At 43.2% G+C, this 10,601-nt stretch overlaps 2 protein-coding genes across 4 annotated transcripts in view; both read left to right on the top strand.

Moving 5' to 3' along the window:
- The first annotated feature begins 904 nt into the window (after nt 1-904).
- ing3 (inhibitor of growth family, member 3) lies at nt 905-8,814 on the top strand. Of its 3 annotated transcripts, XM_027018618.2 has the most exons (12): nt 905-1,016; nt 1,158-1,229; nt 2,070-2,170; nt 2,609-2,674; nt 2,880-2,976; nt 3,219-3,290; nt 3,468-3,584; nt 3,791-3,954; nt 4,425-4,618; nt 5,754-5,946; nt 7,219-7,257; nt 7,533-8,814. In XM_027018618.2, the coding sequence occupies exons 1-12, from the start codon at nt 989-991 to the stop codon at nt 7,647-7,649; spliced, it is 1,260 nt and encodes a 419-aa protein (XP_026874419.1). In that variant the 5' UTR covers nt 905-988; the 3' UTR covers nt 7,650-8,814. The 3 variants fall into 3 exon arrangements, with proteins under 3 accessions (XP_026874419.1, XP_026874420.1, XP_026874421.1); XM_027018619.2 differs by lacking the exons at nt 905-1,016; nt 1,158-1,229 and adding an exon at nt 1,370-1,489; XM_027018620.2 differs by lacking the exons at nt 905-1,016; nt 1,158-1,229 and adding an exon at nt 1,811-1,892.
- Nucleotides 8,815-8,911: 97 nt separating this feature from the next.
- cped1 (cadherin-like and PC-esterase domain containing 1) overlaps nt 8,912-10,601 on the top strand; it is a 44,588-nt gene continuing 42,898 nt past the window's right edge. Inside the window, exon 1 of the mRNA XM_027018616.2 lies at nt 8,912-10,148. Within this exon, the coding sequence (XP_026874417.2) occupies nt 9,912-10,148 (237 nt within the window). The 5' untranslated portion in view covers nt 8,912-9,911. The remainder of the gene's footprint in view (nt 10,149-10,601) is intronic.

Here is a 10,601-nt window from a genome sequence, read left to right as displayed (position 1 = left end):
GATTTCCTTCCACAGTCCAAAAACATGGAGGCTAGGTTGACTGGATTAATTGTATATATATGTATGTATGTGTGTGTGTGTGCAGTCCCCCAGGGGGCTGTGGTTCCTGATTGAGAGTACGCTGTGCACAAATTGGCTGCTGCTTCTCATCGGTGTGTGTGTGATTGATTGTAAAAGCTGATATCTGTCTGTAAAGCATCCTTGAGTTCAAGAAAGGCACTATATAAAGGTAAATAATAACAATAAAGTTTATTTTCAACTACGCTGCAAATGAATTGCCCCAGTGGGAGCTTGAGTAATAAATGAAATGAAATACTACAGAAGCCAATATGAACTGTTTTGGAATTTTTGTCCTCTAGTTAAAAAATGTAACCCTTAAAGGCTCTCTCTATAAAAATTATGTCACATGCATTTACTTACTGTACCTGGATATACTCTTATATGCATGTACTTACTATAAGCTCTGTTAGTTATTTTGCCAACATACTCTATAGGTGGAGACAACAAGTTAGCAATAAGTTAGATTGGCTTCTATCTGAAATGGGCCTCTCCTTGAAGTCTTTTCTCAGTTTGTGAAGCTTGCATAGCACATTACAAATAAATTTGTAAATCATTATTTGACTATATATATATATATATATATATATATATATATATATATATATATATATATATATATATATATATATATAACATTCCAACCGATTTTTTACCCTAAATTTAGATGTAGCTAATAAAATTCTTATAAGAAATGACCTTGCGTTAGAGTAGCAGTAGGCTGTTTAGGCTGTTTGCTGGTATAAACTACAAATACCATGATTATTATCAATGACGTCAGTGTCGCACAACCTAGCCAATCATAGTCCTTATCGTAAGGCACCTTCCCCTTTTACTGTGCGTTTTTTCTTCAGCATTCAGTGACCAAAGGCGCCATATTGACGAGTAACACGCTTTCCGGAAAACCCTTAAAAACGTCACATTTGCCAAAATGCTGTACTTGGAGGACTACCTGGAAAGTAAGTGTATATACTCGTCTATTCGTTTGTGTTCGTTGTGTGGGGTTTACTGGAGCCAGCGGCCTGTATGTGGCCGAAACGCCTCCGCAGCTGTTAGCTGGCTGGGCTAACCCGCAACGTCGCTGTTCTTCTCTGTGGCAGTGATCGAGCAGCTACCCATGGATCTCCGCGACAGGTTTACGGAAATGCGAGAGATGGACCTGCAAGTCCAGAGTAGGCGCCGCACCAGTCACATGGGCGCTCTCTCTCACTCACTCTCTCTCTCTCTCTCTCTCTCTCTCTCTCTCTCTCTCTCTCTCTCTCTCTCTCTCTCTCTCACTCACTCACACCTCTCCAATAAACACGTGTTTACTGTTGTACGGGTTCACGCAGTTGTTGTGCGTGAGCCAAACTTAAGTGTAGTGACAAAAGTAGTGTGTGCTTGTGAGTGGGCCGCGGGGAGCAGTCGCTTATCTAGAGCTCTAGCTGTTGGGGTAGGTGATTTTATAACCAGCCAGCTTGGAGCAGTTGTTAGGAAATGGTTCATGCCAAGAGCAGCATAGTTTGTCTTTGTAAAGCGTCCCAGCTAGTGTTTACGTACCGTAGATGAGTAGCTAGCTAACCAACTAGATGGATCCATGTATTAATGTTCCACGCTAGCTATCTTACACGATTTACACAACGCGTGTTATTGTAGTTAAGTAGCTAACAGTTACGACTGAGCGGGGACTGACGAGTCCGAGTATCCTGCACTCATTGTTCCCGGAGATGAAGCGCATCACTAATATTATTGCCTTTGTGATGCGATTTAACAGCTATCCAGTTCATCAGATAGAAATCGTTACACAAATACTCAAAATCCCTGAAGACTGTACAGTGAACCTTTTCTACGTAAAGGTAGCCATTCCTAATTAAACAGAATGTAGCATACAGTGACTGACTGGAGGTCACCATGTTCCAAGACAGCAGTTTTCATCTATACAATTTCATATAATTTTAGACTATTATCCTTGTTCACAATTTTACAATCTCCTCTTTGCACTCGCAATCAATGCCACTCTCCCTGCCTTTCAGATGCTATGGACCAGCTGGAACAGAGAGTTAATGAGTTCTTTGTGAACGCTAAGAAAAACAAACCAGAATGGAGGGAAGAGCAGATGGAGGTTATTAAGAAGGTAAAGAACAAAAGATACAATTATCAGTGGACAGTTGGAACACCTGTTAGAATACAGCTTGAATACAGCTCATTACAGGTTTAGTATGATCCATTACCTTGTCAATAGGCACATGTCTGATCGCTCCATCTAATGAAGTTCAAGTTTGGTTTATTTGGTTAATGACCTACCTGAAAGCAATTTTGTTTTTTCACTTTTTCAGTTTCTGCCTTGTTTGCTCATTTGATTTTAGTCAGTCACAGCATTTGTTATATATTTGAAAATTTTAATTATATATATATATATATATATATATATATATGTATATATGTGTGTGTGTGTGTGTGTGTGTGTGTGTGTAAGGTTAGTAAATCTAAATGTCTGTTGACAAGAGGCTTAAGCATAAGCAACATGGAATAACTCCCCTTATACTCTGTTCTCTTTCTCTCTCGCTCGCAGGATTATTATAAGGCTTTGGAAGATGCAGATGAAAAAGTCCAATTAGCCAATCAAATTTATGATCTGGTGAGAAAGGAGGATTAGGCTGCATTACACCTTAATCTCCAGTAGATGGCAGTTATTTACTCCATATAGCTCTGGAATAAGTTGAACATACTCTGAATGCCGCAGTTGTCATTTCATGTGGAAAAAACACTTTTGATGTCTAAAACAGGAATGGTAGGAAATGTATTAGTGATGCTTATAAGGTCTGACTGATTTGTGTGGGCAGGTGGACAGACATTTGAGGAAACTGGATCAAGAACTAGCAAAGTTCAAAATGGAGCTGGAGGCAGACAATGCGGGCATTACAGAGATTTTAGAGAGACGTAAGTATTGTCTGAATCACAGGCTTTGCAAAGTTATCATTTGTACAGAACAACCGTTTAGATATCTTATTTATGCACTGTTAGTAGGTTTGAATACAATGTTTGATAAACATATTCACTGAATTTAAATATAGGTGATTTTGTGTTTTGTCAGTTGCTTTTATATTGAATTGCTGTTTAGTTTGAGTCTGTATGGATTGTCATGTCCTATATTGGTACATCATTCACTTCTTCTGCTCTAGGATCATTGGAAATGGACAGCCCCTCTCAACCTGTCAATAATCACCATGTCCACTCACACACCACTGTTGAAAGTAAGACCCGCCTCCTCCTCAAGCCTAATTGGCAGCTGTATTCTCTCTTGCCCCTCCTTCATGTGCCTGCTTTTCTTCTCCATCACTCTTGCCTTCTCCTCCATGTTTCCTTACATTTGCCTTTTTTCTCTGATACATGTGTGTGTGTGTGTGTGTCTGTCTCTTGGTGCTCGTCAGAGAGGAAGTATAACACGCCGTCCCACCACACCACTGAGCATGTGCCAGAGAAAAAGTTCAAATCTGAAGCGCTTCTCTCTACCCTCACATCAGATGCCTCTAAAGAAAACACGCCAGGTGAGTGTGTGTATACATACATATGCGTTCATGATGGAACGCCAGTCACTCATTCGGTTCACACTCGTTCAGTGCACACACACACAACTCTAGCAACAGCCAAGATGACATCCATCACCCACTGCGTGAACCCATCTTGCTCAAGCTTGCCCAGACAGCAGTGTTTTTCCCCAGACCTCTGACTGTAATTTGTGTGTATGTGTCAGGCTGCAGGGTGAACAGCACCACCTCGTCCTCCAACAGCGTGTACAACGTGAACTCCTCCCAGTCTGTCTCATCCTACAGCCTGACTTCTCTGCCAGCAGGCCCAGCGGCCGGTGCAGGGGCCATCACCATGGCAGCGGCCCAGGCGGTTCAGGCCACAGCACAGGTACAACCAGCCCCGCCCCTTACCGGGCTGTCTCTTCCCCTCCGCCCTTTCCAGTGTAATATGCAATTGCTGATTTGTTGTAACCTGGTTTGTGGTTCAGCCCGTTCTCCAAGTTAAGGTGGTGGTTAAAATGGATTAGCTTTCTTTCTGGGGCTGTTGTCCTTCACAGTACTGGTTTTCTCAGCACTTTAATTTTTGCTTCAGGAGGGTGAGCACTACTGAATACTAAACAAGTATTATGTTAAAAAGATGTTTTTGTTTGTATGAGAACATTATAAATTGTGATGAGTGAGAGAGAGCAGGCAGGTTGCATGTCTATTCATATTTTATATATAAATATCTTGAGATATATATAAAATATATATTTGTCTGTGATCTTTATGTCTATCTACTATCATCACTACTACTAGTACTACTACTACTTTACTAGAGCTTTGAATATCTGTGTGTTTGTGTTTGCGTGTTTTTAGATGAAAGAGGGGAGACGGACATCCAGTCTCAAGGCGAGCTATGAGGCCATTAAGAACAGTGATTTCCTCAGTCGGGATTTTCCCCTGAGCAGAGACCCCTCCAGCTGCTACTCCTCCTCCGCACTGGCCTCCACCCTTACCCAGACACTCACACCCAGCAACAGCTCAGACTCACGTGCTGGGCGCAAGAGCAAGTATGAAGCATGCACACGCGCACACAGAGTAACGAGCTAGATTCTGAAGACACATGCACGCACACACAGTTTTTGTGTTGTAACTTTTAGAACTACCCTAGCAACAGTTGTTAGGTACTTAGGAACAGTTTGTTCTCTGAAATGCATAATCATAATTACAATAGTGCAATTTCATTTATAAGTCCCTTTCAAGACACTGTAGGACATCACTTGAGATGTAAAGGTATCAGTGCGAAACCATACCCATGCATTTGAAGAGTTAGAAGAATTAAAACTAAGTAGAGTGTAGGCAAGTTTTTAAAAGGGGTCGAATCATGGAATTTGAAAACTATCACAGAGCTACAGGCATGCAGTTCCAGCAGTAGCGTGTTCAGGGGTCTGGTATTTTAGCAGTAGCGGGTTACCACTGGAACATGTTAAGCGTGTATGGTGTTCCAGTGGCAGGGTGTCTCAGCAGTAACGTGTTGCACTGTAAGTGTGTTCCAGGGGTTGTCATGTGCAGTTGTTGTCTTCTGAACACATACTTGTCCCCACAGCAGCTCTAATAAAGGTTAAACAAAACGTGTACAAAACATTTCATTTCTTTACATAATCCCACTCTCATGTGTGGGTAGGCCCCTATCAGAAGACACTCCATTTTCAGTTTTTCAGTACTTGGGTTTTCTATTATTTTTTATGTATTTATCCATCTATTTATTTATTTATTTAAATCAGATGCAGAATTATTATTATTTTTTCCCCCCTGTGGAACAGTGTGTATATGAATAGTAGAATTACTGTTATGCCAATTTTGGTGCCAGTGTACCTGAAGTGTCCTGTGGTAGTGCGGCTTTACGGTCAGTCCCTGTGATGTTAATCGGTGTAAACAGAAAAGCAATCTGATCCTCGAACGGTGTGAGACGCTTTGTAAATCATAGCCTCTTGATTTGCCTCTTGATTTGTCTCTTTCCCTTGAATCTGGCAGAAGTAAAATCTCAATGAGTCAGAGGGCATTTGGGTAGGAATTTAGGCACATTGAGAGATGCCTAGAGTATCGCCGCTCTTGCCCGAAACCTCAGGAGCTGTCCGCGCAGTTTATGAACATGCAGGCTAAGCACAACTTCCCCTGTTGTCTCTGTCCCTCTCCGCTTTGCAGAGGCAACACCAAGTCTTCCAATCACCAGTCCTCTTCGTCGTCATCCTCTTCCTCGCTGTCATCGTGCTCCTCTTCCTCGGCTCTGGCTCACGAGCTGGTCCAGCAGGCGGCGGTGCTGCCGGAGAGCGATGGCAGTGGGCAGGTGGACTGGACATACGACCCCAACGAGCCGCGCTACTGCATCTGCAACCAGGTACGCTCAGCCCGCGCTGCCCTGGTGAAAGGGCTCCGGTGCTTATCAGTTAACAACACGGCTGCAAAAGCCATGTGGGTCTGGCTGGTTGTGTGTATTAATCATTTAAATAGCTAAAGCTGAACATGTGGTTTGGTAGCCTGCTTACATTTTACAGCATTTAGCTGACACTTTTTTTTTTTTCTTTTTTTTTTTAAATCCAAAGAAATATACAATTATGACTGAAACCCTCAGTTGTTTAAGTGGTATAAGGGTCTTGCTCAGGGGCCCAACAGTGGAAACTTGGCATTGGTGGCGCTCGAACTGACAACCTTCTGATTACTAGTCACACACCTTAACCACTGTGTGCAACATGTAGCACAAACAATTATTGCAAAAATAACATACTACAATGTAGTAGCTTGTAGTATGTTTCAATGTAGTAACACAGATAGCACAGAAGAGGGAAGGATTTTAAAAAAACACAAACATTTTGACAAATCATCTATGAACACAGTCACACAGCACATAATTGTAATTATAGACTACAAGTCCTTCATTTGCTGTCACTATTCAAAGAACAAGTAAGAATCTCAGGCTGCTATTAGTGGATATTTCTTGCAGTCTTTCTGAGAACTTTAGCTTACTGGTGTCTGATTTTATTTATTTTTTACCCATCTAATTGTGAATGGACTTTAATATAGCATTAACTCTCCAAGTGTGTTTGTACTTTCAGGCTGGGGCTTGAATTTGTTTATTATATGCTGGGTGGCGTTCCAGAACTGCCCACACTAGGACAAAACAGTGCTCTTTCTCATTCCTTTCATTTGAAGCCCAGTGAGAATTTGCTAAATGTAAAGCGAGCAACTCCAATGTCCCCTGAAATTAACTCTGAGCACAAGCACTGACTATTGCTGTATGCTCATGTATTTACTTGTTTACTCTGTGCAATGAGTCTGTTTACTGCTTCCTTTCCCCTTTACGACATGTTTGTGGGTATACGTGTGCAAAAGCATTGTCTCTTTAAGAATGCTTGGTTTTTTTGTCATAGGGTGGGCTACAAAACAATATTGCTTTTGTTGAATCTGTTGACAATACATAAGGGTGTGTGTGTGTGTGTGTGTGTGTGTGCGCACATGCGCGTGTGTCTGCACATCAAAGCACAACGTATTGCCATGTCTCTCCTTTCAGGCTGGTTTGCGTTTTTCTTTTAACTTCACATTGCCGCACATGCGTGTTGATGTTTTTGTTTTCTTCTTTTACGTGTTTGAAAATGCCTTTTTCTGTTTGCAGGTGTCTTATGGCGAGATGGTTGGGTGTGATAACCAGGATGTAAGTACCCCGCGCCTCCCCCCTGCTGAAGTGCTTACCCACACCACACACAGCCTCCTTCACCTCTTGCTCACTGTTGTCTTCAGAGGTTCACTTTTAACAGGGAGAGGTGGTTGCCTCCATGTACCCCCCCCCCCCCCCCAATCAGAGTGAGGATCGTAGATGGAGCTTTGCAGTCCAGTATATGTATCTTAGCAGCTGCCTTCCTCGGCCACATGTAGAAAAGGTTAAGGGGGTGGTACATTGATCTGAACTGTCTTCTCTTCTCTCTGCAGTGCCCAATCGAGTGGTTCCACTATGGCTGTGTGGGTTTGACAGAGGCACCTAAAGGGAAGTGGTACTGCCCACAGTGCACAGCAGCCATGAAGCGCAGAGGAAGCAGGCATAAATAGGCGACCCTTGCACACAAAGTCCCGCCCCTGCACACAAAGTCCTGCCCCTATTCTGTTCTTTTTTCCCCCTCAACCAATGTGATCTCCAGTTACAGCCAGACTGTCATGGTATGTGAGAGTGGTAAATTTGAGTGAGTGAGAGTCTGTGTGATAACCTGGACGGCCTTAGGTCTTCGTTTCCCCTCTTCATTGAGTCCTCTTCGGTGGGCGTAGGCGGACTGCGCACAAGACACTGACATTCCTCAGCTTCCACATGTCACCGAGGCGAGGGATGGGCGCAGGCTCGACGATGCATCACTGCGGCGTACTCCTGTTTATCCATGTTCACGGAGGCGAGTGACACACTGGGAAGCGTTGTACTGGTTGCGTTGTTGTACTCCAAACCGCAGACATTTAAAACTGCTTTGGAGGAGAGTTTCCGACGGAGGTGATGACAAGGGTGGTTTTGATTGATTTATTGATGATGACCATCTTGGTGTTCTTTAGTAAGTTTCCAAAGCTAATTCTATGGATAATACTGCACTGTAAATATTAATGCTTTCTGCTCACACACACTTGAAGAGCTTGGTAACAGATTTCGGTGGGGTGTGTTAAAGCAGCGGCATCACTGAAAAATACAGTGAAGGAGTCCACTAGGATCAGGAACAGGAATCATGTCAGTAGACTGTTAACATTTGCTTTACTTGGTAAAGAGCCTTTTTGTAAGACAGGAAGAGGGGCAGCTCATGGATTGTGTGCTTATCTGCACAAGTGCACTGTCGTAAATGTATGTGTTTTCTTGTTGTAATACCTACATAAAATGTGATTTTCAGTAAAAGACTGAGTGCACAAGCCAGGGGTTTTCTTTGGTCCCTTAACACCTACACAAGTCTACCAACATCACATACTTACTTGCTCACCACCTTTTAAAACTCAACGTGAAAGTTGCATAAATGCAGGTAAGCACAAATGCTGAGTGCATGTTACCCAGGGTCCTGTCTTTAGTTTAAGCAAGGAGCTCTATGGTGTACTATAGAAAGAACAAAGTATTAATTGAGGCCCTGTGTATGTAAGTGTGTAGAGTATGCGTGTCTGTGTCTTTAGCCTGTACTGCACTGAAATGCTGATTCAAAGTTTCCAGAGATGTAGGGGGAAAAATAAATAAAACGATCAACAGTTTTTGGTATTTCCTGTGTTTAAAGGGTGTTTTTATTTTGTTTGGATCACGTTTACGTCCCCCTCTACCATCAACCAATCCCCAAAATGGTGTAATTGTAGGTCATGTGAAACAAGATAACATTACATGAGAAACGTTTTCTAAATCTCGGTGTTTCCACAAGTTCTTGCAGACCCTTTGCTGATGTCCTTTTTTACACAAAATATATTTTAAGCTTTAATACCACAAATAGCACGGACTCCTGTGGTTTTCCGAGCCTCCGGACTAGGAGGGTACCAGACCCCCGGCTGAGAAGGCATTTGGACTGTAAATACGCGATCTGTCATCAGAAGGCGAAGTTCCCTTCACTTTCCAGGCTGGTGTCAATAACGGCTACATTTATTTCTCAGCGAGGATAATTTATTTAGAGACAGCAGTAGCTGAAGCTTACTTTTTCTGACTTTACTTTTTTTTCCCTCTCCGGATTAGCATGAACCAGGTGGACAACCTCGCTGCGCACCGGTCACGGTGAACGCAATATCGACCCTCTTTTCTGTCCGTCCAAAGCGTTTCGGGGTCTTTGGCGATGTAGTTTTCTCTTAGTTGTCCGACTCATGACTTTTGCTTGACTTACTTATGGATAAGTAACACAGCCCGCGGTGAGAGGGAGGCGCAATCCCGTTCATGAGGTCCCGTTATTCGGGCATGTTTTTAATCAGCTGTGGGGTCTCACTCCGAGGAGAAGAAAGAGCTCTTTTCACAGTCCTCTCCAGATATTCTGAAATGTTTGTTGCGTGAGTATGCGGTTTTGACGCACACCGATTTTTAAAAAAATATTTTTTTTAAATCCCCCCTCCCTCCCCATTCACGTCTCTAGCGAAGTTTGGTCTTGCATTTACAGTGTGAGTATGGTTAGCGCTTTAACGTCGCTGGACTTTATTTGGGCACACGAAAAGTTGTCTTAGTTGGCGTGTGCTGCGGTGCGGTGTCTGGACTACCTGAAGTGCGTGTGTTCCTGCTCGAGTGGCGCACCGTGGCGCTCCAGCAGGATGCGGCAGCGAAGCTCTCATCCTCGATGGTAGCCCGTGTGTCCCTCCTCGCCCACAAGCCCTTCACTAAAAGCTGGGATGCTTTTACGGCGGACCTGGACGCTCCGTCGTAAGTGCTGCACGGGCCCCCTTCTGCTCCTGGGGATTGCAGTGTTTCTGGTTTACCAGACCCTGGTGGTGGACCGGAGTTGGTTCAGACCTGTCCAAGCAAACAGAAGGAACAAGTCTGTGATGAGTGAGAGGGACCACACACTGCTCCTGAAGGATCCAGAGCAGCTTGGCTCTCTACTGGAAATGTTGCGGGCTAATCATAAAGTAAGTCTAAAAGTCAATTAACCTCGTGTCAAGGTAAAACAGAAAATAGAACCGAATGATTTAAGTTAACAACCATGTAACCCGTTTTCACTTCACTCAGGTGTTTTTGGGGAAAGTGATCATAACCTGTGGGATGTTTGGTGTCTAAGGAGAATTACTGTTGATTCCATAATGCGCACCGTCCTTCACCAAGATTTCGCTCGTGTGTTCAACAATAGGGCACAAATATGATCATAAAAATGGTCTTAAAAGGATGTAGAAGTTAGAAGGCTCGGCCTACTATAGATGAGTTACAATACAAACCATGTAAGCTGACATCAGTGTGATCACTTAGGATTATTTTTAATAGCCCTTAGTTGAGGTTCTTGTTAAATATAGTGGTTGAGGATTGTTTATGAGGAATATGGGTGGGTGGATGGGTGGAGGGTTATTTTTGGAGGAGCAGCTCAAAGC

The sequence above is a fragment of the Electrophorus electricus genome, chromosome 7 (assembly GCF_013358815.1).
Source record: "Electrophorus electricus isolate fEleEle1 chromosome 7, fEleEle1.pri, whole genome shotgun sequence".
In the NCBI taxonomy this organism is placed as follows: domain Eukaryota; kingdom Metazoa; phylum Chordata; class Actinopteri; order Gymnotiformes; family Gymnotidae; genus Electrophorus; species Electrophorus electricus.
The sequence above is the reverse complement of the archived record's forward strand: the minus strand, read 5'-3'. Positions and strand labels throughout refer to the sequence as shown.